The 26,987-nt window shown below is 48.4% G+C and overlaps 2 protein-coding genes across 7 annotated transcripts in view; both read left to right on the top strand.

Annotated features, from left to right (window-relative positions):
• Window positions 1-8,721, top strand: part of DLGAP4 (DLG associated protein 4) — a 176,064-nt gene extending 167,343 nt beyond the window's left edge. For 5 of the 6 annotated variants that reach the window (XM_032462243.1, XM_032462244.1, XM_032462249.1 and 2 more), the window contains 3 exons: window positions 4,829-4,920; window positions 5,868-6,023; window positions 6,871-8,721. In XM_032462243.1, the coding sequence (XP_032318134.1) occupies window positions 4,829-4,920; window positions 5,868-6,023; window positions 6,871-7,089 (467 nt within the window). In that variant the 3' untranslated portion in view covers window positions 7,090-8,721. Of the gene's footprint in view, window positions 1-4,828; window positions 4,921-5,867; window positions 6,024-6,859 lie in introns of all 6 variants that reach the window. The other variant, XM_032462246.1, reaches the window with a different exon arrangement.
• A 10,188-nt stretch (window positions 8,722-18,909) lies between these two features.
• On the top strand, window positions 18,910-25,817 carry MYL9 (myosin light chain 9). Its single transcript, XM_032462250.1, has 4 exons — window positions 18,910-19,063; window positions 22,202-22,411; window positions 23,922-24,083; window positions 24,988-25,817. Exons 2-4 carry the CDS (start codon window positions 22,228-22,230, stop codon window positions 25,158-25,160), a joined length of 519 nt encoding a protein of 172 aa, XP_032318141.1. The 5' UTR covers window positions 18,910-19,063; window positions 22,202-22,227; the 3' UTR covers window positions 25,161-25,817.
• The last annotated feature ends 1,170 nt before the right edge of the window (window positions 25,818-26,987 follow it).

The following is a 26,987-nucleotide window of genomic DNA, read 5'->3' on the forward strand; positions in this document are numbered from 1 at the left end:
TTTACTTGTAACAGTTTTCAAGTTGTTTACTTGTAACGGTTTTCAAGTTGTGTTACACGTTTAAGTCCTTGATGCCTTCAAATTCATTTGTCCGCATGAAGTGAGGTAAGGCTCTGCTAGTTTTTTCTTACTGGATAATAACGTATTAAAATGTTCGTCCTTATCCTGTTGATATGCAGTACAGCCCTGACAAACATCAGGTTTCATATTTGAGTCGATACATTTCTGAGCTTTCTAGTCTGTTCTTGAGTCTATCCCAAATCCAGCTTTCTTCATTGTTAGAACTATACAATGAATCTTGATAATTGGAAAGACAAGTTCCCCCAACCTTATTCTTCTTTAAGTATGTCTTGGCTAATACTGTTTCTTTGCTTTCCCACATAAATTTCATACTCAGCTTTTCAAGTTCCATGTTCAAGTTTTGATTAGAATTATATTGAAATTTGACACAATATGGTAAAATGACTATAACTCAATAAAAAAAGTTAAAAATAAAAAAGAATTATATTAAAGCTATAGACCAGTTTGGTGGGAAATTGACCTGTTATTGAGTCTTTTCTATCCAAGAACATGATTATGTCTCTCCATTTATCTAGCTCTTCTTTAGTGTCTTTCATTTAAATTTTATATTCTCCACATAAAAGTTTTATATATTTTTAAAACATTTGTTAGATTAGTATTTTAATTTTGGAGGGATGTGAGTGGTATTTTTTGTTACTGTATTTTCTGTTTATTGTTTATGAAATGCATGTGACCTTTATACTGATCTTATATCTGGAAGTCTTGCTATATTCTTACTTTATTGGTAAATAAGGAATTGCTTTTAACATTGTACCATTGAGTATGATGAGTTTATTACAGGCCTGTTGATACTTTTATTCTGGTTAAGAAAACTTGAATTTAATGGAATTTTTTACTATATCTATTTAGATAATCATATGGTTTCTCTTTTTTAATCTGTAATGTGGTAAATTCTATTAACAGATTTTTCTCCTTCCTTGCCTTCTTTTTGGATTAATCAAATATTTATTTCTACTTTTCTCATATTAGCTTATTATTCTTTTAGCAATTACTCTAAAGATTACAACCTGCATCCTTAACTTTGTGAAGATTAAATTAGTACCTTTACCACTTCACAGATGACACAAGGGCCTTAGGTTACTTTTATCCCCCTCCTGACACGTGAGCTATTGCTGGGAAGTATTTCAGTTCTGTGTCTGTGCTCTAACTGCCACAAGACACTGTTTCATACAGTCCGCGTTCACCCTCACCCTTGTGCTCTTTCTGTTACTCTTCACTCTGTTTCTGTGCTTCTAGTTAGGATCACTTTCCTTGTGAAGAACTCGCTTAAGTACTTATTTTAATGCAGCATTTGTCTTAAAATGTATTTTTCCCTCTTTTTTTGAATAGTATTTTTGTCAACTATAGAATTCTAGGTTGGTATTGATCTTCTTTCAACACTTTTTAAATGTCTTTGATCATGTTCTGGTGCCAGCCTTTGTATCGAAAAGTCAAATGTCAGTCTTCCCGCTGCTCCTTTAAGAATAATTTATTTTCTCCCTCTGCCTGCTTTTAAGATTTTCCCCTTTGTTTGAGTTTTACCCGTTTTACTGTGATGCCTAGGTATGGTTTTCTTTGTATTTTCCCAGCTTGATGCTCACAGGGTTTCTTGACTCTTTGGCTTTAACAGCTTTCATCAGTTTCAGAAAAGTTTTGGCCATTATTTCCTCAAATTTCTTCTCCATTTAATTTTTTCTCTCCTTGAGGATTCCGATTCCACATGTTTTAGACTGCCATGTCATACGTTTCTGCATTCTCTTCTGTATTTTCCTTTCTTTTCTTCCTCCTCTAGACCTCCGTCTGGTTATTTTCTACTGGATTATTTTATAGCTCAGCTGTAACTAATCTATTAAACTTACCTACTGCAGTCTTAATTTCACTTACTGTATCTTTTTAATTCTAGAATTTCCATTTGATTCTTTTTGATAAGATTCTGGTTCTTTGCTGAAATTCCTCGTCATGTCATATATTTTCTTGGACTTGTTCACAGTCATTTTAAAGCTCTTGTCCAATAACTCTCATACCTGTATCCCTGTAGGTCTTTTACTCTTTTCAGGTTTTTCTCTTTTGGTGGGCAGTCATTTGGGCCTGTCTCCTGGTGTGCTTGGTAATTTTTATTCAATGCCAGAAACTATATGAGACCTACAGAGATAACTTAAGGCCCAGGACAATTTTCTATTCTTCAAGAAAGGATTTACTTTTGCTTCTTGCGAACAATCAGAGTAGGGCCAGACCAACTTAATCCAATATGGGATTGAACTAATTCAGAGCTGGGTTTTGTGACAGGCTGTAGTATTTACCAAGTCTTTCCTCCTTGGCAGACACTGAGCTCCAGTTTTGTCCCTCCTGCATCTTAAGATTGCTGGAAGCTCTGCTCGGCTTGATGCGCTCTCCCCCAAGTCCTGTCTGCCTTGGTAGCTCTGGATTCCAGTTTTGGTCTCCCTGTCCCCATAAAACTGCCGCAGGCTCTGCTCAGCTTCTCAGCCTCTTAACCAGGGCTTTCTGCCTGGCTGCTTAGCCACGCAGCCTTGGGGTAACGCCTGAGTATAGTTTCCCTTCTCACTGAAATCTTAGCCTTTCAAACTGATTGCCTTGGTCGTTTTTTAATGCCTTAAAAGAGATTTTGTTGTTGTTGTTTTGGGTATTTTATTTAGTTTTTTTAACTTTTCTGGGTGGAAGGGTTCAGTTTGTCTGATAGGAACTGATTTTTCAAAGCCAGACTCAGAAGTCATTAGAGTTTTCTAGTGTTGAATCAGTCTTGTATTACCAGAATAAACCCAGCTAGACTGTGATATATTTTAGTACATCGTTGGACTTTTGTTTATACCCGATTTAATAATTTTGCCTTTGTTCATGGGAAATTGGCTGATAATTCTTTCTCATCCTTGTCCTGGCTTAGTATTAGGGCGATCTAGCTTCCTAAAATGAGTTTGGGGTGGGGTTCTTCTATTCATATTCTAAGTCATCTCTTTGAATAAATTTCTTCCATTCTCTCTGTCCTTTTAGAACTCTGATAGATATATATTGTCTCCCTCTCCCTCCCATGTCTCTCAGTCATTTTCTTTTAAATAGTCTCTTTTTAATACATCTAATTGCTTCTTTCATTTCTTAAAAAAATAATGTACCTAAGTGCAGTCTTACGGTTAGGAATTCTCAGGAGAGACTTTGCCCTTTGTTTCCGTTCTACTTTAGACCAAGCCAGGCACATATACCCAACTTCCTACTGGGTGGGGAGGGGGTGGTCATTTTATTCCCAGCAGTTTAGCTATTCATTTAAGCTGTCTTGTTAATCAAGCAACTGAAGGGTTTTGCCCCAGCAGCTGTTTCACGCCTATTCTGCTTGTCCTTACCGGTTTTCAGCAGGGTTTACTCTTTGTGCTGCTTCCAGCGTGGCCCTTGTTTCTGTGACAGCCTGATTTTTTTTCTTGCACAAGTTCCAGAGCTCATGTTTTCTCTCCTTCCATTGTCTTGCACCTCTTTTCAGAGCACCTCTATCTCTGCTTTGAACTTCTGTTTAAATATTTGGCTAAATGTCACACTTTTCATCTATTCTCTGGCAGCAACTTTCTGGTAAATGTTCACCTGCCATTTGCTGCTCCTGTAATATTCGTTTAGCTCCTGTGTTGGTTCCTTTTTAATACCTAGTTTCTTAGGGGGTGAAATTCTCCCTTGATGAGCTGTTGTAAGTAGGCCATTGTGGGAGCGGAGCCAGGACTGTGACCCAGGCTGGCAGGAACTCCTCAGGCACAGTGATGGTCACAGGGCGCATTCGTCCTTCGGCCTTGTCTTCTCGGACAACTACAGGGCTGCTCACTACGCAAAATATGTCTTCATCCCCCCATCCCCACCCACCATGGTGCTAAGCCAGGTTCAGGGACGCTCTGCTGAGAGCCACACCCTCTTTTTATTTCAAGTAAGAGATTATTGGTTTCTTTCAAGGTATGCTTCTTTTGAAAACTCAAAACTGCCACCTTTATCTGAGCCCTTCAACCCCAAGAATAATCCTTGTGTGGCTATCACTGCACATGGCAGCCTCCCTCAGGCACTGTGCTCTAGACTTCTGCCAAGAGACAGTTGCACTTCTATTTCTTGTTCACTGTTTTGCGTTTCAGTGATTAGGAGCAGGGTGGGCGGGGGGAATAGTATCATTTGTCTCCCTCCACTTTAAAACTGGAACTCACACTAAAGATTTCAGCCTTACATTCCTCGGCTAAACACTTCACTCTCCTGTTGGAGTCTATTAGCTTTCATTTAAGACATTTATATTTATGTTCATGATGAAAGTGGCCTGTTCTTGGCATGTCCTGTCTTCTCTCGGGACTCCTGAAATTAGTTGTGTAATTACTTTCTGAAAGAATTTAAATATATAAGACAGGGATGATCTGTTCCTTAAAGGTTTTGTAAAAATCTCACCTGCAAAACACATAGGCCTGGTTCTTTTTTCTAGGAAAGATTTTTTAATTTCTGCTTCAGTTTTTTAAAAGTTATTGTTCTAATCAGATATTTCTTCTTGAGTCTATCTATGAGAGTAATTTATTGCCATAAAATGTCCTTAGCAACCAGGGGATGAGGTTCACTTTATGTGTGTGGTTTGCATTTTTTTACAATGAGAGTGGATTCATGTGTAAATAAAATGAAGACCAAGTGCCATCACCAGGTAGCAGCTGTCATCCTCAGGTGGGGAGGTGAAAGCCATGACCCTGATCCTACCTTCCACCCCAGCAAACCTTGTGCTCTGCTCAGTGTTTTTCTGCTTTCTCTTTCTCAGTCTTAGGAAAAGTCCTCAGTGCTGTGGGCAGTGCCCAGCTACTGATGTCGCAGAAATTCCAGCAGTTCCGAGGCCTCTGTGAGCAAAACTTGGTGAGTGTGGGTCTTCTTCTTCCACAGCAGGGCTGTTAGCCTCTAAGCCTCTGTGACCTCCTAACATGGAGAAGGTGCTGCTTCCTCGTTGGAAAGATGACAGTGGCACATGTCAGTGCCCAGCATGAGAAAAGGGCCAGGAATGGTCCTTTCAGATCTCTAATACCTTCTGAAATAGAAAACTGACCTCTGTAAAAGCGGCCACATGAAAGTTAAAAATCAGTCAGCAATGATTTGTTTATATACAACATACTCTGTACGTAAGGTAAGAACTAAAGAAATGCCACCAATATTAGGCTTGGTGGGTTTCCCCTCTCCTTTACCCTTACCTGTTAGGCAGGCAGCTCTTCCTGTGGAAGCCTCTGTCCATCTGACCAGGGGTGGTGTACTCCTCAGGGTGGAAGACAGTGGCGAGTGTTCATCACCAGGACCTTTTGGGGGTGTGGGGGTTGGCTGGGGTAGTCATGATGAGGAACGTGCTGTCAGAGAACAGAATGATGGGAGGGAAACCCCACGAATTCTGTAATCATAGGCACCTGGGAGTGATCCTGGCTTCTCCCTGCCTCCTAGTGTGACCGTGGCCAGGAACTTCTGCCTCCTCCCTGTAAAATGAGAACAGTTGCCTGCCTGGCATACGTTAAGGACATGAGGGCCTTTCTCACTGTAGCCCTGCAGTGGTGGCGAAGGCCTCAGTCCCCGTGTGTGCAGGACCCGCTCTCATGGTGGGACTGCGTCTTTCTCCCTGAGAGCTCCATCGTCAGGGCCATCAGTGATCAGGAACTGGCTTCATTCACTCAGATACTGACCTGACCTTGGTAACAGGAGAGCAGGACTAGGCCTCAAGAGCCCCTCGACCAGGGTGGGCAGGGCTAGGAGACCACACTTGGGATGGGGTACAGGACAGGCCTCTGCCCTGCTTGCCCCACTGATCCCCCTCTGTCCCACAGAACCCCGACGCCAACCCACGTCCAACAGCCCAGGACCTGGCAGGGTTCTGGGACCTGCTTCAGCTGTCCATTGAGGACATCAGCATGAAGTTTGATGAACTCTACCACCTCAAGGCCAACAGCTGGCAGCTGGTGGAGACCCCCGAGAAGAGGAAGGTGAGCATGGAGCAGTGCGGAGGGGAAGTCCAGGGACAAATTCCTGGTCGGCAATAACGCTGCCCACATCGGTCAGTGCTGCTTGGCTCCCTTCTCCGTGTGTCGTCTTTGAGCTGGGGGCTCACGTCCATCAGTGCGCGGGGTCCATGCTCGGCGCTCGTCCAGCATGCCGTTCGCTCTGTGTAGTTGAGGCTGCCCAACCGAAGCATGCCTCCCTGCCCTGCATGTTCAGAAAATGGGGTTCCTGAGAGACACATGCCCACAGCCTGGAGCACTAGGGTAGACATAGCTGTTGGAACTTCGGAGGCAGAAAAATGTCCCTCCTCCTAGGCCCACACTGCCAGGAGGACAGGGGTCTAGACCCAGTTCTCCCTCCTGGGCCAGCCTCTTCCCTGAGGCTTCCAGCTGTAAAACAGTGGTGCCCAATGACCCCTTTGGTTATTGATTACTGGACTATGATCCTTGTTGAGTTCTGATCCCCTAGAAAAGCATGTGAAATGTGACCTGGGAGTCAAAAGTCCTGAAGTTAAATCCCATCTCTGGCTATGGGGTTCCTGTGTGAGTTTCAGACTCTGAATGGTTCAAGGCAGGGGTGGGAATAGGTGATCTGTCTTACTTCCCTACTAGAATATTCTAGGATTCCAAGCTTGCTTTTTGCTCCTGTGCCGTGTGCTCTTCCCGCCGTCATCGCTGCTTGTGGCTTCCTGGTTCCAGATGTGTGTTGCTTGTGCCTGATGCGGGGAAGCTGGGGTGGAGACTCCAGCTGCCAGCATACGGTGGGTGGTAGCGCCACACAGAAGGTGGCACCTTTATTTTATTTTTCTTCCTCCTCACTGTCTCACTAAAGGAAGAGAAGAAACCACCCCCTCCGGTCCCAAAGAAGCCAGCTAAATCCAAGCCGGCAGTGAGCCGCGACAAGGCCTCTGACGCTGGGGACAAGCAGCGTCAGGAGGCCCGCAAGAGACTCCTGGCTGCCAAGCGGGCAGCTTCCGTGAGGCAGAACTCGGCCACGGAGAGCGCAGACAGCATCGAGATTTATGTCCCTGAGGCCCAGACCCGGCTCTGAGACCGGGAAGCAGGAAGAAATTTTCAGTCATTTCAAAACAAAACAAAACACAAACTAAATGCGAATGGAACAAAATTTTCTCAACCTTTAGTATGGTTATTCTGTCTAGAGACCCTGAGCCAACTTTCCAATTGATGCATAAAAGGGCTCACGATTTGGCTTTTTTGGGTCCCTTCCAGCTTTAGGTTATGAAGACTTCACACAAAAAAATCAAAAACAGAAAACTATAGAACTTTTTTTCTTCTTGCTGGCCGTGGTGGACTAGATAGATGGACTTCTTTGGGCAGCTCCCCGGCCCAGCCTCCAGACTACGGTCTTTTTACTTGTTCTATCTAATGAGAACTTAAACTAGCTTGTTTACAAGATGATGACAGCCCAAGGGCAGCCTTGGGCACCTGCCATGTCCTTCCTTCTTTTCCTGCTACCCCAGCTCTGACCCTGGAGTTTTCATTCTTACGTTTTTCTCTTTTCCCTTCAAAGCTCACACAGGGGTCACCATCCTGATTATCGGCTTTCTGGCTCTCAGCCCTTTTCGTGGTTGAGCACAGAGGACAGAGAGATGGACACGCATTCCCTCCTCCTCCCCCACCAAGTGCTCACACACAGTCACACACGCGCGCACGCAGATGTAGGTTCCTCTCAGCAGAAGCAGCCCTCCCACTGTGCTCCGCCAGCCCTGGGCAGCGTCAGGCGGGTGACTCGCCTGTGAGAAGATGAGGAGGGTTGAAGTCTTTGCGGGGGAGGAGGGGAATGAGATAAAAACCATAGTTACCACACTCCAGACTCCCGCCTTTTTCTTCTTTCCAGAATCCTCTTCCTTCAGCAAAATGTATGACTCAGAGTGACTAGCTGGGGCCACTCAAGAGCGGGACCCCATTTTCCAGGGGTTGTCTGTCCCTGGCCGAGCCTGTGTACAGTACCCGAGGGGCGGGCGGCTGTGTCTGTATGTATGTGTACATATGCACATAGACCTTAGAGTGTATATTTAACAAACGCCCATCTGCTCACCCATGCCCACCAGCGCCACCGCTGGCTCTCGGGGCACCTGGCAGGAGGCAGGTGTGTGAATAGCATATATTTTTACATGTACTATATCTAGGTGTGTGTACCAGTGTGTGTAAAAATATATACCTTGTGTGTAAGCAGTCCCCCTTTTTTTCTGGCCTCCCACCTACCCCCCATCCGGTCATGGGCCCATCTCTCCAGTCTCTGAGTTTTCTGTTCTTTTTTTTTTTTTTTTTTACCCCAGTCATCCTTCTCTCTCCCCTGCCCCAAACCCCCACTCCCAGGGTGTCATGAGCCCTGAGCTGCAATGGCCCAGGCCTGCAGGGTGAGGTGGGGGGCAGGAAGAGGGTGAGGCCCGGCCCGCAGTGAGCTCAGTGCACGAGGGCTGCTCTCTCCTGTGTCCGCGACTACGGCACTGGAGACGTCCTCACATCCAGCACCTGCCACAGGGGCCCCAGGTGACCTGAGGGCCTGCTCTAGGGCCCATTCCAGCTTGGCCGCCGTCTGTGACCTTGGGCAAGTCACTTGACCTCTGTGTGCCTCAACTTCCTCCTCTGTAAAATGGGGACAGTCCCCGCCCCTCCCTACCTCACAGGCATGTTGTGAGAATAAATGAGGTAACGTGTACCAAGGGCTCATGGTGTTATTGCAGCGAGACGGGCCAGGCTGGGATGAGGCGGGTGGAATGGATGCCCCAGGAGACCTAGCCATACCCCCTCCCCCATGGCAGCCCTTTGGAGACAGGTTGACTGGAATGCAAACTCTAATTCCAGCTCTATCACACACCAGCCCTGTGACCCTGGGCAAGAAAACTATGCTCTCAGTTCCCTCATCTGGAAGATGAGTGTGCAACATCTGCTTGCCTGGCTTCCTTGGAGTGAGAAATGTTTAATCAACAGTTGCCATATGGGAGCCAGGATGGGCTGCCTTCGCTGATGATGTGCCCTCTCCATAGACCCCGACTCTGCCTGCACCTCTCCCAGGATAGGGCACTCGCTGCCCCCAGCAGCTGCCCCTCCCCGATGGTTCTATGCACTGGATGCACTTCCTGAGCACCTACCGTGCCAGGCCCAGTACCCACAGGTCACTCACAGAGCTCACACCCCAGTGGGGGAGACACAGAACATGTCATAGGTGAGTTCCTGTCTACAGCAGGTGGTGGAAAAGAAGAGACAGCACAGTGAGGATGTGGGAACCCGACAGCACTGCCCAACTGGCCTGCGCAGGAGCATCTGGTCAAGCTGGGGAGGCCAGTGGGTGTTAACCAGCTTTGAGGGATGGGGAAGGCAGGCAGGGGAAAGCCTGGGGAAGTATGTTCTAGACAGAAGGAACAGTAGGTACCAGTGTCTGGTGGTAAGAACATGCCTTTTAGAAAGTTCCTGAGCCCGGCTGAGCTGTAGACACCTGGTCTCCCTTGGCCCAACCCAGCTGAGATGCTGGTGACGGCAGGCCCAGGGGAGCCTCCTTCCCAGGAACTTCGTTCAGGCTGCCCTGCCCTCCCTGATGAGGCCACTCATCTGCCCCTCCAAACCCTGTGGGCCAGACCCCCTGTGCTAGGAGCAGCATGCCCTCATCTCTGGATCCTGGTAGTGGTGGCTGAGTGTCCAGTGACCATGGGTGGCTCTGATCAACTCCTAGGGTTGGTGCCTTCCTGGACCTACCTCTGCCCTAAGACAGGGCTGAGTGACTCAAAGGTAAGTGAACAGGTTTCAGGTTGCCTGGGCATTGAGCCAGGTACTCAGAGGTGTCAGTGAACATAGGGTGGCCAGGCTGGACTTGAAGGCCTCTGTCCAGCTAGCAGCCCAGCTCTACCCCTGACATGCCTCGGGGGACTGGGTGGATCCTAACCCCTCCAGAGCCTGAGCACCCCTGCTGCAGCAGGGGCGGGGCCGTGAGAGTTAGCTCAGGGTCTTGGAGGGCTCCTATACCCCATGTCAGAACACGAGGAAGAGGGATGTGTCTGAGGTGCAGAATCTGGGCCCCCACTCCCAGCCCTACTGGTGCAGCAGCAGAGAGGACCCCCTCCCCGAGTTAAAAGAAGAGTTTAATGTCCTTTACCCAGAATCGCCAGCTGTCAAGACCTTGCCATATTTGCATTGTCCCTTTCAGCAAAGGACACAGACGTTCCTCCCAAGCCATTTAAAAGTAAGTTGCATACACCATGCTGCTTCAACCCGAACACTTCATGCAATGCCTAAGAATAAGGACATTCCTGCGTGACCACGATACCACTGTTACCCTCCTATTTAACAAACGAGCAGCCCTCAAGCACCTTCCTTACTCAGGAGGGCACTGCCCAGACATCAGCACCCACTAGGGCACGGCCATACTCAGAGGGCCCAGCAGTGTCCTCCACGGCTTTTCCTTTGTATCCATCCTGAACCATCACTCACTGCTTTCAGTTATCATGTTTCTTTAGTCTCATTGAATCAAAAACAGTTTCCCTACTTTTTTTGTTTTTTTCTTAACACTGGCATTTTTTTAAGTGTCCAAGCATCTTAGAGAATGTTACATAATTTGGATTTATATCTTCTCATGACTTAGATGATGCCCCATCTCCTGTACTCTGTTCTGTCAGGGAGGCATTTGTCACTTCAGGGAAAGGCCAACAGCAGCTTCCCAGAGAAGCTGGGAGTGAGTCCTTGGTTTCTATGTTTCCAAAGCACAATCCTTGAGGGAACAGAGAAGGCCAGAGACAGGACAGGACACACCCTCCTGAATACTGCAGGGTGCTGGGGAAGAGGAAGAGAGCGGAGCAAAGACTGGACGCCATCCCTGGGTCCCTGGAAGCCACCCAGGGGAGGCAGGTCAAAGAGCAGAGAGGCCCAGGTTCCCCTTCAGAACCCCTGCTGCCCCCAGGGTTTGTGGGTCCCCAAGCCTTGCAGAGTCCCCACCCCATAGCTGAGAACAGAGAAAGAAGGCTTGGCCGCAGCCAGGAGCAGCACTGGACTTGGGCCTTATGGCCAGGACAGCAAAGTCACTGCCACCAGTGGTCTGAGAGCCGGAGACCAAGACCATGTGGACGCCAGCATGAGCAAGTGCTGCAGAGGACCCCCAGACCACCTGCGATGAAGCGGGGTTTATAAGAGAAATCTAAAATGAAGTTGTATCTCCTGGCTGATCTGAAAAATCAATGTGGTCCACACAGCCCTTCCTTATGGCAGCCAGAGTGACTCCTCAAAAGTCCCCTCTGCTCAGGGCTCTTCATAGCCTTCCCAGTACCAGCAGGAGAAAATCTGGCCTCTTCACCTTGGCCCTCGAGGCCCCTGCCCATGTTTCTAGGTGAACTTCCCACAGGAGCCCATCCCCTGCTCCCTGCCTTCCAGCCTCACCTCAGGCCTTGCGAGGGAGCCATGGCTCCCCCACCAATGCGTCTACTCCTTCCTCAGCTCTCAGGCCAGCTGGCATTTCTGCAGGGAAGCCCTCCCAAAGCACCTCAGCCAGGCCAAGCTGGTGCGAACCCCCTGCCCTACCCTCAGAGCATGAGAGTCACTCCACTTGTCTTTGTTGCTGCCACTGATGCAATGATACTTAGATCTGTGAGATTACATGTGAATATCTGTCTCCACCAGGAGACAATGGGCTCCCTAGGGGCAGAAATAAAGTTTTTTTCACCAGTCTCAGTGCCTGGCACAGAGGAGAGACTCAAGAACTATTCCCTAAATGAATGCCCTTGTTGGAGGTAAGGCAGGATGTAACTTCACAGAGAAGGTAATATTTGAGCTGGGCTTTGAAGGATGAGCAGGAGTTCTCCAATCTGTGGCAGGGAAGAGCACGGCAAACACAGGCAGAAGTGGAGACCATTGCTGCTCAGGGAGCAGGCTGGTGCTAGCCAGGCCTTGAATGCCAGACTAAGTAGAGAGCTTTTATCAGCTTTGAACAGAGCAAGGGCATTTCTTTTCACAGAACCCAGCTTCCCATAAGACAGGAGCCCCCCAGTCCCAGCCTCCATGGAGCCATGGTACCCTGATGACCCAGTCAACACCAGGGTTTATCTCCAAAACATGTCATTAGACCCCAGGCCTGGTGAAGCCCAGGTGACCAACAGGGGACATGGGCCCTTGAAGACCCTCAACTGCTAATGGCTTTAACCTTCTATACCTTGACAACTCCTACATCTCAATCTACAACCTGTACCTTTCCTTGAACTTTACACTTCCCAGTCACCATCTCCACTTAGATGTCTAACAGGTAATCTCCAAATTAACATGTCCACCATCTAGTAAAAGTAAAAGGATGCAAGAAAGGTTAGAAAAATCACCATTTGACAACCACCATAGGAACAACTGAATCATCAGTGTGTGTTGAAAGTCATGGGTAAAAGTTTGATGAACAGAATATTTAGTCTCAAAAGAGCACCCCACAAATTACATATTAATGAACATATTAATTACAAAAGGGAAAAATAGTAATTTTCTGATGAATGAATTTGCCAGACATTAGATGGCCAAAGTTATTATTACCAGTTATGGGAAAAATTTAAATCATACATCTCCTAATAAGATGCACTGAGAAGGGCACAGCATCACTTCCATGATACTCCTGTCAAAAATCCATAAGCTGAAGCTAATCTTGAGGGAGCACCAAGTAACTGGCCTAGACTCTCCAAAAATGTCAGTGCATGAAAGACATAAAAAAGCTAAGGAAAAGTTCCAGATTAAGAACATGTGAATAGAAGCAGAAAAAACCTTTGATAAAACCAAACACCTTTTCATGATAAAACACTCAACAAATTAGGGTAAAAGAGCTGATAATGGATATCCAAAATAAAAAAATCCATCGTTAACAACATATTTAATGGTGAACGATTGAAAGCTTTCCCCCCAAGATCAGAAACAAGACAAAGAGGTCCGTTCTTGCCATTTCTATTCAACATTGTACTGGAGGTTCCAGCCAGGGCATTTAGGCAAGAATGAATTTAGACTGAATAAATGAATGGATGGCATCCAAGTTGGAAAGAAAGAAGTTAAATTATCTCTATCTGCAGATAACATGATCTTTCATATAGAAAATCCTAAAGTATCCACAAAAAAAAACTACTAAGAGTTAAAAAATGAGTTCAGCAATGTTCCTGGAAACAAGATCAAAATACAAAAATCAATTGTATTTCTACTGTTATCTAATAAAAAATAAATATTTGGTCTTTGTCTTTGATTCCTGGCACATAGCTCCTAAAATCCTTAGAATCTCTGGTGTGATGAGTGTCTTTTGTACGCTAATGAGAGGACTAGCAACTGGGGTCCCTTGATAGCTTCAGGATAAGGGCTGGTTGCCAGAAAGACCAAGGTATATTTAGAGGGTTGGAACTTTCAGCCTCACTCCCCAGCCTCCAGAGAAGGAAGAGGGGCAGGATTTAAGTCAATCATCAATGGCCAAAGATTTAATGATGCTTCTGTAATGAAACCTCCATTTAAAAAAACTCTAAACAACAGAGTTTGGAGGACTTCTAGGCTGGTGAACACTCCAAGGTGCTGGGAAGATGGCACCCCTGGAGAGGGCATGGAAGCTCTCGCCACCCAGTGCCCCAACCTGGCCCTGTGCATCTCTTCCACTTGGCTCTTCCTGAGCTGTATAATTTATAATAATGTGATAATAGTAACTAAACTGTTTTCCTGAGGTCTGGGAGAAGTTCTAGGAAATTATTTATCCTGGTGGGGAGGGAGGGATTTGTAGCAACCCCGAATCTACAGTCAAGTAGGACAAAAGTGTGGGTAACCTGGTGACCCAATACTTGCACCTGGTGCCTGATGTGAGGGCAATCTTGTGGGATTGAGCCCCGAAACCTGTGGAGTCTGACGCTAACTCCAGGTAGTAAGGGTCAGAATTAAACTGAATTGTAGGCCAGTTGGTGTCCAGAGAGTTGGAGAGTTAGTTGGTGTGAGGGAAAAACCTATATATTTTGCGTCAGAAGTGTTGTGAGTAAAGACAGTTCAACTACCAACAAACACTCTGAAAATGAATTTAGGAAAATAATTCTATTTATAATAGAATCAAAAAGAATAAAATATTTAGGAATACATTTAACAAAAGAAGTAGAAGACTTGTACACTGAAAATTACAAAACATAATTAAATTTTAAAAGATCTAAGTAAAAGGAAAGGCATTTCATGTTCATGGATCAGAAAACTTAATGTTAAAATGGCAATACTCCCCAAAATTAATCTTCAGATTCAACACAATCTCTGTCAAAATCCCAGCTGCCTTTTCTGCAGAAATTGACAAGCTGATCTCAATTCATATGAAAATGCAAGAGAGTAAACAATCAAACCACCTAGAAAAAAGAACAAAGCTGGATGACACACTTACTGATTACAAAACTAAAGCAATCAAGATTGTGTGACACTGACTTAAGGGTAGACGTATATGTCTATGAAGTAGAATTGAGAGTCTAGAAATAACCCACACATTTATGGACAACTGGTTTTCAACAAGGATGTCAAGAAAATTCAGTGGGGAAAGAACAGTCTTAACAAATGGTGCTGGGATGACATGTAAAGGAAGGAAGTTGGACCCTTACCTCACACCAGATACAATATTAACTTATAGTGATTTGAGACTTAAATTTCAGAGCTAAAACTATAAAATTCTTAGAATAAAACATAGGTGTAAATCTTCACGACCTTGGAATAGGCAATGGTTTCTTGGATATGACAACAAAAAGCACGAGAAACCAAAGGAAAAAAAAATTTCATCAAAGTTCAAAACATTTATACTTCTTGCAACAAGCAAAATTAAAAGATAATTCACAGAATGGGAGAGAATATTTGAAAATCATGTATCTGGTAAGAGTGTAGTAGCTAGAATATATAAAGCACCTTTGCAACCCAACAACAAAAAAAGAAAGAAATTTTAAAATGGGGTAAATGTCTGAATAATTATTTCTCCAAAGAAGATACACAAATGTCCATGGGGGCAGAGGCATAGCTCAGTGGTAGAGCGTGTGCTTAGCATGCCCAAGGTCCTGGGTTCAATCCCCAGTGCCTTCATTAAAAAAAACAAACAAAAAAAAAACCCCTAATTTCCTCTACTCCAAAAACAAACAAACAAAAAAACAAGAAGATATACAAATGTCCAATAAGCATGAAAAGATGTTCAACATAACTAGTCATTAGAAACGCTAATCAAAGCCACAATGAGATACCACTTCACACCCAGAAGGATGACTAGAAGGCTAGTGTTGGTGAGGCTGTGGAGAAACTGGAACCCTCACACATTTTTGGTGGCAATGCAAAATGATGCAGTACTGAGGAATAGAGTTTAGAAGTCCCTCAAAAATTTAAACATTTAAGATACCAAATGACCCAACAATTCTACTCTTAGATATCCATCAAAAAAGTGAAAATATACATCCACACAAAAACTTACACCCCAGTGTTCATAGCAGTATTATTCATAATAGCTAAAAACTGTAAACAACCCAAATATCAATCAACTGATGAATGCGTAAACAAAATGTGGGGTATCAACAGAATACTATTCAGCAATAAAAAGAGTGAAGTACTGATACATGGTATAACATGCATGAACCTGGAAAACATTAGGCTAACTGAAAGAAGCCAGTCACCAAAGGCCACATAATATGATTCCATCTACATTAAATTTCCAAAGTAAACAAATCCAGAGACCGAAGGCAAACTGGCATTTGCCAAGGCATAAGGGGGCAGGGGAGATGGGGAATGACTGCTGATGAATATGGAGTTTCTTTGAGGGTGATGAAATGTTCTGAAATTACAGTGGCGATGGTTGTATAACTTTGTAAATGTTATAAAGCTACTTAATTATATACTTGAAAAGGGTGGGTTTTATGGTTTATAAATTATATAAATTAAAAATATTTAAACAGATAAGTCCACGGAATGGGAGAAAATTTTTGCAAATCATATATCTGATAAGGGGTTAATATCTAGAATACTTAAAGAACTCTGACAACTCAAAAACAAAAAACAGCCTGATTTTTAAATGGTAAAGAATTTGAATAGATATTTCTCCAAAGAACATACACAATTGGTCAATAAGCATATGAAAAGATGCTTAACATTATTATGGAACAAATCAAAACCACAATGAGTTATCACTTCATACCCAATAAGATGACTATTAAAAAAGAACAGAAAATCAAAAGACATTAGTGAGGATGTAAGAAATTAGAACCCTTGTGCACTGTTGGTGGGAATGTAAAATGGTACAGCTTCTACGAAAAACAGTATGGCGGTTCCTCAAAAAAAAAATTAAAACAGAATTACCATATAATTCAGCAACTTTATTCCTGGGTATATACCCCAAAGAATCAAAAGCAAGGGCCTGAAAAGATATTGTACCACACCCATATTAACAGCAGCAGTATTCACAAATAGCCAAAAGATGGAAATAACCCAAATGTCCATGGACAGATGAATGGATAAGCAAAATGTGGTCTCTCCATACGATGGAATATTATTCAGCCTTAAAAAAGAAGAAAATTCTGACATATGCTATAAGATGGATGAATCTTGAAGAAATTATGCTAAGTGAAATAAGCCAGTCACAAAAGGACAAATACTGTATGATTCCACTTACACAAGGTACCTAGAGTCGTCAAATTCATAGAGACAGAAAGTAGAATGATGGTTGCTCAGCAGTTGAGGGAAGAGAATGGGGAGTTTAATGGCTACAGAATTTAAGCTGGGGAAGATGAAGTAGTTCTGGAGATGGGTGGTGGTGACGGTTGTGCAACAATGTGATTGTACTTAATGCCACATAACTGTATACTTAAAAATGGTTAAATTCGTAAACTTTGTTATTTTACTACACACACACACATACACACACACACAAAGGGAAATCAAAGAAATATGATAACCCTGGACTGGCTCCTGGATCAGGAAAAAAAAATTTGTAAAGGACATTATCGGGATAATTGGCAAAATGTGAATATGGATTGTATTAGATAAGCACACCTGTAACATATAATACTGTACATCAACTATACTTCAATAAAAATTTTTCCTGATTTTAGTCATTGTATTATGGACATGTAATAGAATCTCCTTTTTAGGAGATACTGAAGTATTCCAAGGTAAAAGGGCTTGATGTGTGCAAGTCACTCTCAAATGATTGAGGGACACACACACACACACAAGAGAATATAATAAAGCCAAATGTTAACAACTGGAGAATCTTGATGAAGTAGCTCTTTATACAGTTCTTATAACTTTATTTTAAGCTTGAAACTATTTCAAAATGAAAGTTTTAAAAGCTAGTATGTCCAAAACAGAACTTCTGACGTCTCACCAAAACTGCTCCTTCCATAATCAACTCATCTTAGAAAATAGCAGCTTTCTCTCCAGCTGCTCACACCACAACCCTTGGAGTCTTCCTCGACTCTCACACACATTCCAGTCCATGCAAAAATCCTACTGGGTGCAACTTCAAAATCTGTCTAGAACCCCTCCCCTTCTTCACTTCATCACACTAGTTTGGACACATCATCCTGCTGAACAGCTCCTCACTGGTCTCCCTCCCCCGTCCCCCACCCCAGAGCGATTCAGTTAAAACAAACCAGATCTGCCACCTTTCTGCTCAGAACTCTCTGACGTCTAACAGTGGCCTACAGGGAGCCCCGGGCTAGGTCCCTACTGCTTCTCAGGGCTCATCTCCCACCCGCCTCCCCTCAGTCACACTCACCTCCTGCTGCTCCCTGCCGGTGAGCTGGGCAAGCTCCCCCTGCTGGGTTTCTGCCTCAGATGCCCACTGGGCGGCATTCAGTCCCTCACCTACTTCAGATCTGCCCACATGTCATCTCCGGGGAAGCAACCCCCACCTCCTGTTACTCTCTCTCCTCATCCTGTTTTATTCTCCTTCAAGGCACTTATTTCTACCCTCCAAGCCATGTAGCTCATAGTATTTCCCTCCACAAGAACAAATGCTTCCTGAGTCAGATAACTTTAGTTCACAGCTATTTCCCCAGCACTCAGCACAGTTCCTGGCAGGTAGCAGGTGCCAGGTAATATTTATAGAGTAAGTAACTGGGCGTTAGAAAAGCTCCTTGAGAAAGTCTGTGTTGGATCAAAGGGAGCCAGGAGAGAGCAGTGAGGGAGCCCAGGTAGGGGCTGATGGGTAAGGAATCCTTTGCGGGTCAAGATGGACAGGGCCTGATGCCCGATTGCAGAGGGGATGAGTCTGTCCTCCCAGACTCCATCCTCCAACTCAGGTCAACAAGAGGAGAGGAGGGGGTGTGCTCTCCAGCAAGAATGAACCCGGGGACCCCCAGCCCCTGCTCCTCTCGCTGGCTCCCCAGGGGCCACGTGGCTCTTTCTGGTGACTCTTTAGCTGAATCCTCACCAGCACCCTCCCATTTTACAGGTGAGGAAACAGGGCAGCTGAAAAGGAGAGTGATTTGGCTGAGGTGGGCTGTCCCCAGCATGGTCCTACCCAACCCCCACGATCGATCGTCCCACACCCGCAGGGCCTGACTGGTGCTTCTGCCTGAGGACAATGGGTCCTCTCTGACACGCCTCTTCTCTGGGACTGGAAAAAAGCCATACTTGGTCTGGTGTAAGGAAGCCTTCCCACGGGAATGGGCCGGACAACTGGCCTTGGGGCGTGGGGGGGAAGGTGGGGGTAGGGTCTGAGGTCTGGAGACCCCTGGATGTTCTGCCCGCCTCGCTGGAGAGGAGGGGCCAACCCAGATAAATCCCCTTCCTTCACCCCCATCATCTCCCGGGCCCACGATGGGGAAGCCCCTCACAGCCTGGGGGTTCACCCAGGAGCACCCCCACCTCCCCGTGCGTGGGTGGAAGCCAAATAAGGCCGGGCTGCCGCGGCCCCGCCCCCGCCCCGCCGCGCACATTCTTCTGCCTTGTAAGGCCGGGCGCTACGCCCCGCCCCGCGCCCCCACCGCGCCCAGCCCATACCCCACCGACCGACGCGACAGCCCCAGCTCCGCACCCGCTCCGCTCAGCGCACCGAGCCAGCGCCTTCTCCGCACCAGGTGGGAGCCCGGCCGCCCGGGTGGTTTAAAGTAGGCGGTGGGATGGCCATGGCTGGAACTTGGGGACGCAGGGGGTTGTCGGAGGGTCTCTGGGCTCGTGGGGCTGGACAGCAGGGAGACTGTTCTGGGCTCTGAGAACCAGTGGGCTTGTGGCAAGGGAAGACTGTCAGGTCCTGCCCCTTTACTGTGAAGTTAGAGATGCCAAGCCCAGAGCTCGCGGTGCCTGGGAGGTCGGGAGGGGGCTGTGGTCACCGGTGTTCCCTGCCCTAGTGGACCCATGTGTGTCACAGACAGGAAACTGAGCCCTGTCGGGCTCCTCAAGTCCCCTCCAGAGCATCAGTGTCCCCTCATCCATCTCCCTGGGGCAGGAAAGAGGGATGGAGACTGGGGTAACCTCTGCCCATACACACCAAGACTGACCATCCGGGCCTGTCCGGTGGGGAATGTCTGCCCTGTGGGCTTACCCCCGACTCCGACTCCGGGGGTCCGCACAAGGACCTAGGCTGCAGGAACTGGTCCCCAGCTCCTTCCTAGCCCTCCAGCTGCTCCTGAAACTCTCAGGAAAGATTCAATTAACTCTGCCTCAGATGAGGTGAGTTTATCAGCGAGGCATCTGGCACTGCTGGCCATAGGGACCATGAGGTAAGGGGGAATACAAGCCTTGCCTTTGCTGATACAGAAGGATTTCAGGCACCAGAGCGGGGAGGTGGCACCCAGTTGTAGCCAGACCACGTACCAACTGTATCTGATCCCTGGTGTCTAGGACCCCTAGGAGGAGGACGCGATGGCCCCAGGGCTAAGAGCCTAGCCTGTCTCTGACCCCAGTCCCTCAACCAAGACTAGAAACTGTATCTGGTCACAAAGAGTCCTCAGCCCCTCAGCTGCCAGAGGCCCACCATGAAAGACCATTTGCCACCCCCTGACCCAAGCCCAGCCAGGGGTCCTGGCTTCCAAGTGGACTCTTTCCCTCTCATGGGTGCCATTTCTTGGGCCTCAGTTTTTTTAATGGCACAGCTAGGGGGCACCACACTCTGTGCACCCTGCTTCCTAAGATTGGTGGGATGGACAAATTGTAAAGTTCAGTGCTCTAAGCTCTGTCATGGCCCCTGTACAGAAGAGGGTGGGGGTGGTCATGGAGACCGAGGGGTTAAGCCAGGATCAGAACAGGGAGCAAGCTCTTGGCCACTCCTGCCCCTGGTCCTGGCTTTCTCTCTCCTCCTGCCATGTCTGCCCTACAACTTTACAGACGGTGGTAGTGACAGTGATGATGACCATCACAGCCTCTGCTGGGCACAGTGGACTCTTCCTCAGCTGCCTTCTGTGGGTGCCATGAGTCAAAGTTCCCAGAGAACACCCAGTTCAGGGAAGGATTGGGCCCTTCGAAGCACGAACCACAGGAGAGGATGGCACTCCATACCAATGGCACCATCCCACTGCCACCCAGGTCATGGGTGAGAGAGGCTTTTGTCTACCTTCTCTGAACCATGTGAGAAACATCGAGGGCCAGGTGTGTCAGTTCCGGGGGATACAGCAGCCAGCATCTCAGGACTATAGGCAGCTGTGGCCCTGGGGAAGGGCTGGGGCTGGCCAGCATCCCAGTTCAGGGTTTAAGATTTCAAAGACAAAAGACTAAAAATTATTTGAATAGGGTCATGGGATAACGGCCTGGAGACAGAGCAAGGGACACTCATAACCATATAATTTGGGGTGAAAAACAGGTAGGGAAGTCTTCCTGGAGATCCTCCACCAAGGAACTCAGGGCAGAGGAAAAGGAGGGGCAGCAGCCCTGGGGCCTCAGCCAGGCCCACAACCACCCCCAGCGCAGGGGTACACAGCCCTAGGTCTTCAGGCTCACAGTCCTCACAAGCCATGACATGGGTTCAGGGAAAGAGCCCCTTGCTGGGCCTCAGTTTCCCCATCTGTACAGTGGGGCCAGTAGAATGGCCACAGTTGCCCTCACAGTCATTCATTAAACAAGCATCTATTAGCCTACCATGGTTTTATGTGCAAATCGGGGTTTATACCTGCCCTGATTGACTGTGAAGGAGAGATACCTTTAAGTGCTTATTGTGAAAGCTGGGGGGCGGCGGGATTGCTCCCCAAAGGATGTCTGAAGACTGGGCTGGAGAAAGAAGGGCGTTCCAAGGAGAAGGACCAAGAAGGAAAGTCTGGGGGTGTCTGGGGAGCAGCCAGTGGCCCACCTTGGCAGGATCACAGGTGGCAGGAGGGATGCTATGGCCAGTCAGAGAGAAGGGCAGGAGGGTTCCCACAGGGCCCTGAATGCCACGCTGAGGGGCCCAGACTTACTGCAGGTGGGAGGGAGTGGCAGGAACCTTCAAGGGCTTCAAGGTGAAGTGACAGGTGCAGGTCTGGGTCTGTCTGCAATGGGAAAGGCTGGCTGGAGGCTCGGAGGCCAGGTCTAAACAAGGGTGACAGGAAGCTGGGGTTCTGGGAGAGTTCTCACTGAGGAGTGAGAATAAGGAGTAGGGCCCAAATCAGACCTGTCACCCACCCTGAGGGGCTGGTCAAGTGTGGCAGGTTCGGGGAAAGGAAACTGCCCAGCACACTGGCCTTCCAGAACCTCCAGAGCAGGGAGGGCAGAAGGATGAGGAGGAGGAGAAGAGAGGATGAGGAATGTCAGGAATGTGGGGCCCGCTGACCCAGCTCCTTCCTGCTGGTGGGGGCAGGGAGCCTTGGGGCCTCCCACAAGTCAACCCACCTTGTCGCCTGGAGGGAGATGGACAGTGTGTAAATGCTATTAAGGATTAAAGGAGATAAAGCACCAAAATGGTTGGCACTGAACCCAATCCTAAGTGTCTCACCCAAACAGCCACAGCAAAAATAGCTTACGCTGTGCCTGGCACCATTCCAGGGGCTTCTCGGGCAATAAGTCAATTAATCCCTCCAGCTGGGCACTCCTGTCCCATTCCCAGATGTGGAACCTCAGAGAGGTTGAGGAAGTTGCTTAAGATCACACAGTGCCCACGCTGTCTGCTTCTGTGATGAGCTGTGTGGCGGGAGTCCCAAACCTGTGGGAGCATGAATGCCAGGCCCAGGCACTAACAGCTGAGCTGGGGTAGGCCAGAAGGTTCTCTGGCCTGTGGTCACAGTCTCTTCCCCAACACCCACTGCCTGCAGGAAAGCCCCACACACGTGCAGCCAAGATGTCCAGTAAACGGGCCAAGGCCAAGACCACCAAGAAGCGACCACAGCGGGCCACATCCAACGTCTTTGCGATGTTTGACCAGTCCCAGATCCAGGAGTTTAAGGAGGCCTTCAACATGATCGACCAGAACCGAGATGGCTTTATTGACAAGGAGGACTTGCATGACATGCTGGCATCAATGGGTGAGCAGAGGCAGGGGGCTCTAAGTGGGCCCAGCAAGGGCTGCTCATCCCTAAGGAACACTTCCTGTGCACTGACATGAGGCACCCACCTGGAGAATAGCTGCCATCACTTTCAACATTTAGTAGATAGGGAAACTGTGGCACAGAGCAGTTGGGCACTGGACTTGAACTCAGATAAGCCCACTCCAGGACAGAACTACCTCAGGCAGACTGTAGATTGTGCTGCCTGGTACCATTTCATTTAAAGAAAGGGATCAGTGACTAAAAGAAATTTTGAATTGCATAGACTTCCCACTGTACAGATGGGAAAACTGAGGCCTAGAGGGGGAGGCCAGAACACCTCCCCACTCCTTCAGAGGTTACCTGTGTCAGGCTCTGAGAGACTAACTCCAGTGACTTCCCCAGAATCAGAACCTTAGAGCTGAACAGACTCAGAAATCTAGTACATTTCATCATTGCTCAGATGGGGACACTGAGGCCCAGAGGCCAAGCCTCCAGACACCAGCACCCACTTGTGGCCCTACTTCCATATCCCTCCCCATGTGCTGGCCACAGACAACCACCCTCAGCCCCAGCTCCTGGCACCCCTTCATCCAGTGAGAACATCTGGGCCAGACAATGGCTGGGGGGGGGGGAGTTACCCTGAAAAATCCACACTCCATTAGTAGCTCATTTCAGTGGTCCACAGATCAGTCATAGTCTTATGGTTAGGAACATTATCCTCGGGTTGAAAACAAGAGCAGCAAATAATAGATAAAATAACAGGAAGCAGCTCTGCAGATACTATCTCAAATCTAAAGCAATCCTATTAGGTAGGTGTGATTATCCTTCCCACTTTATAAATGAGGAAACGGAGGCTCAGAGAGGTTAAGTAATCTGCCCAACGTCACACAGCTATTAAGTGGTAAAGCTAGGATTTGAACCTCACAGTTGATTCACGTCCATGAGGCCGTGCCAATCATTATTATGTGCATTTTATAGCCATTGCCTTCTTCATCTTCACAATTCTAAAAGGCAGGGGAAATAAGCATAGAGCTGGGATTCAAACCCTAGCCTGTGTGACACCAAAGCTCACCAGTTTAACTACTTTTGAAACCATGCCTGGGATCTGGCTGCCTAGGTTCAGATGCTGGCTCCACTGCTGACTTGCTGTGTGACCAAGGACTAGTCACCCCATCTCTGTGCCTCAGATCTCACAGGAGGGTAAGAGCGCTGACCTCCCAGGTGGTGAAGTTAATGCGATAAGGCACACGGAGCACCAGACGCAGAGAGCAGTCAGCAGGTGTGGGCTCTTACACTTCAGAGAGCATTATGGATGGCGGATACCCAGACCAGAGGAGGAAACTGGTCAAGGCAGCCAGGAGAGCAGGGTTGGGGAGGAAGCCATCAGAAAGCCAGCCGTCCCAGAAAGATGCTTTACAGTTTAGAAAACTTACTGTGGGGGCATGAAGGAAGGGGACAAGGAGGGGATGGGAGGTGACAGCAGGCACGAACGCCCCTCCCGCCACAGGGAAGAACCCCACGGACGAGTACCTGGAGGGCATGATGAGCGAGGCCCCGGGGCCCATCAACTTCACCATGTTCCTCACCATGTTCGGGGAGAAGCTGAATGGCACGGACCCCGAGGACGTGATCCGCAACGCCTTTGCCTGCTTCGACGAGGAGGCCTCAGGTCAGCAGCCTCTGGATGGAGGCCTGGACAGAGCTGGGGCTGAGCACCTCCCCCAGGCCCCCCTCCACCGGCATATGCAAGTGGGACTGGGCATGCTGGGACTTCAGGGCCCCTTGCCGTCAAAGGCCAGGACAGAAATCATCTGTCTGCTGGTTTCTGTCACTAGAACTATAAAAGCCATGCTGCTTTCCTGGTCTCTCTCCCAAATGCTAAACTAAAACAGCCCACATCCACCAAGCCTTTCCACTTAGTTCGCCTGTTGGCCCAACACACTTGGCCTCTGCTTTTGACCTTTCCAGAAACCAAACCATTTCAGGCCCTTCTGGCCAACAAGGTACAGAAGTCAGCCCCCATCTTCAGATCTTCCAAAGGACTTTCTATCCCACAGCTCGTTTTTCCCAGGAACAGGCCAGAGTGACGCCAGCAGTAGTCATTTCAGTAGTTTCTCAAGGGCAACAGGTGCACCACAGACCTGAGCATATTCAGTTCATTTTCCTGACTTCCATCACAGTCCCCTACCAGGTTGGCATATTTTCATCCCCATTTTCCAGATCAAACAGGCAAAGAGAGGTTAAGTAACTTGCCCAAGGTCACATAGCTAGAAAGAAGGGGGATGAGCACTCAAACTCAGGCAGTAGAACTCCGGGGCTCACACTCCTAAAGCAAGACATAGTCGGCACCTCTGCCCCCGACAGCCCCAGGTCCCCCTCAGGAACACGCTGCAGACAGTCCCACTGCAGAACTCTTCCCTCTGGAGCCCCGGCGAACTCAAACTGAACAAAGACCAGGGCTGTGGTTTTTCCTGGCCCCTCCCCTACAAGGACTGGTGGGGGGCCTAGAGGTAGGGGGTGTTAGGTGTGTCCCAGCCCAAGTGCCTGTCTCATGGCCCTGGCCCTGCCCCCAGGTTTCATCCACGAGGACCACCTTCGGGAGCTACTGACTACCATGGGTGACCGCTTCACAGACGAGGAGGTGGACGAGATGTACCGCGAAGCACCCATTGATAAGAAAGGCAACTTCAACTATGTGGAGTTCACCCGCATTCTCAAACATGGTGCCAAGGACAAAGACGACTAGGACACCCCAGTCCCCCACGCCTGGCCCCTGTCCCAGTCACGTGCTGCCCCGTACACTGTCTGCACCGGCTCTATGCCCACGAGCCCACAGGACCCTCTCAGGGGCTCCTCCCTCTTAGGGGTTAGGAGCCCAGCTCACAGGGGAGGAAACAGGCCGAGAGCACACAGTGCCAGGCAAGGGGCACATCGCCAGTGTAAGGCAGGTGTTCCCACCGTGACCCTCCAAGGAAACACCATCTTCTTGGGAGCTAGGCCAGAGGGCTGGACCTGGAGGCACCAACAGACAGCCCCTCAAGAGAGCCCAGGCCTCAGGTGTTGCCTGCCCACTCCCAGGCTGCTCCCCACAGGAAGGGCCCTGCATCCTGGTCTGGGAAGCCACGTCATGTGCACCCCCATGCAGGGCATGAAAGCCCTTCCCCAGCCACTGTCACAAACACACCAACCTCACTAAGGTCCCTTCTCAGAGGACAGGATGCCAGACCCCTCCCCTGCACCCTGCCCAGCCACCAGGACACCACCCCTCACAGCATGCTCCAGAAGATGCATGTAGAGTGGACATTTGTCCCCAAGAGGCAGAATTTCTAATAGAAGGCTGAGCACTGCTTCAGGTCTGTGTGTCTGTGGTTGGGGTGAAATAAAGGAGCCTGTAGGCCCCAAACACTGTCTCACTCTCTCCTCCCATCCACAGTGGCTGCCCTCATCCTACCCCCTGGGCCAGGGAAGGCTCAGCTGAAACCAGATCAACAGTGGGCAGCGGACCAACGTGCTGAGGGGAAAAGCTCTCCTGCGAGAGAGAGGACAGAGTGGGGAAGACCCTCAGGAATCACCATAGCAAACGCCAGTTGGGGGCTCTGAGCCTCTGAGTGAATGATGGGGACACTGACATCAGTGCCTGGGGCATAAGAGGAGTAGAAATACTGGCTGAATGCACAGAGAGTCAATAGGGACAGGGACCGCCTGAGGTCACCCAGTGGGTCTGGGGCGAAGGGAAAGCTGGACCCTGGCCTCTGGACCTTCCATGGGGCTCAGGCCAGGGCTGGACACATCCCATCTGACCCCAGCAGGGAGCAGGTGCTGGGCCAGCTTGGTCCTGCTGCCTTCCCTAAGGGTCACCCAGAGCCAGCCAGCCACAGCACATGGCAAAGGTCCAAGATACAAGCCAAGGGAGTGCTGAGCACTAAGGGACACTGCAGTGACCCGGGAGGCCCTAACCTTCCACAGGTCTCTGCCCCTACTAGCTAAGCCCTGGTCAAAGCCCCATGAAATCCCTCCTCTTGCCCCCAGATTGAGCCCAACAAGTCCTTGATTTCAGATGGAGCCAGCCCAAACAAGTTCCAGCTAGGTCCAAATACTTCCCAGACTCAGTCCTAACCACACCACACCCTGACCCTGGCCCCAGGAGAAAGTGCAAAGGGAGGCATAAATCAGGCCAGGTTCCCTCACGCAGAGGAAACCACTGGTACAGAACCCTGAGGTCACAGCTAAAGGGCCTCTAGGTCCCAACAGGAGAAAGAGCCTGAGCTGTGACTCCCTTCACCATCAACCCAGAGACTCCAAGGAAGCCAGAGAGAGATTAAGGGAACTGTCAACATCACCGAAAAACAAAGAATCCTCTGAAGCCATGGTTGGGCCCCCAATGGATGAGGTGGGGATGTGTAAAGAGGAGGAGGGAGAAACAGCAGCCCAAAGTAGAACGGTGGTTCCAGGAAGGGTGGAAGTCCCTGGGCTGTGATTTTTTTTTGCTCCCGCCATTTATCTGGAGCATCAGGGTAACCTTGGGACAAAGGTTGGAGACCATGCAGGCCCCTAGGCATTCCTCCTATACCCA

The sequence above is a fragment of the Camelus ferus genome, chromosome 19 (genome assembly GCF_009834535.1).
Source record: "Camelus ferus isolate YT-003-E chromosome 19, BCGSAC_Cfer_1.0, whole genome shotgun sequence".
Lineage (NCBI taxonomy): Eukaryota > Metazoa > Chordata > Mammalia > Artiodactyla > Camelidae > Camelus > Camelus ferus.

What these genes read in the sequence shown, in the direction of transcription:
- MYL9 (XM_032462250.1), top strand. Translation starts at nt 22,228, where the DNA reads ATGTCCAGTAAACGGGCCAAGGCCAAGACCACCAAGAAGCGACCACAG. An exon ending in TGACATGCTGGCATCAATGG is followed by an intron (nt 22,412 to 23,921) that starts GTGAGCAGAGGC and finishes CTCCCGCCACAG; the next exon opens with GGAAGAACCCCACGGACGAG. An exon ending in CTTCGACGAGGAGGCCTCAG is followed by an intron (nt 24,084 to 24,987) that starts GTCAGCAGCCTC and finishes CCCTGCCCCCAG; the next exon opens with GTTTCATCCACGAGGACCAC.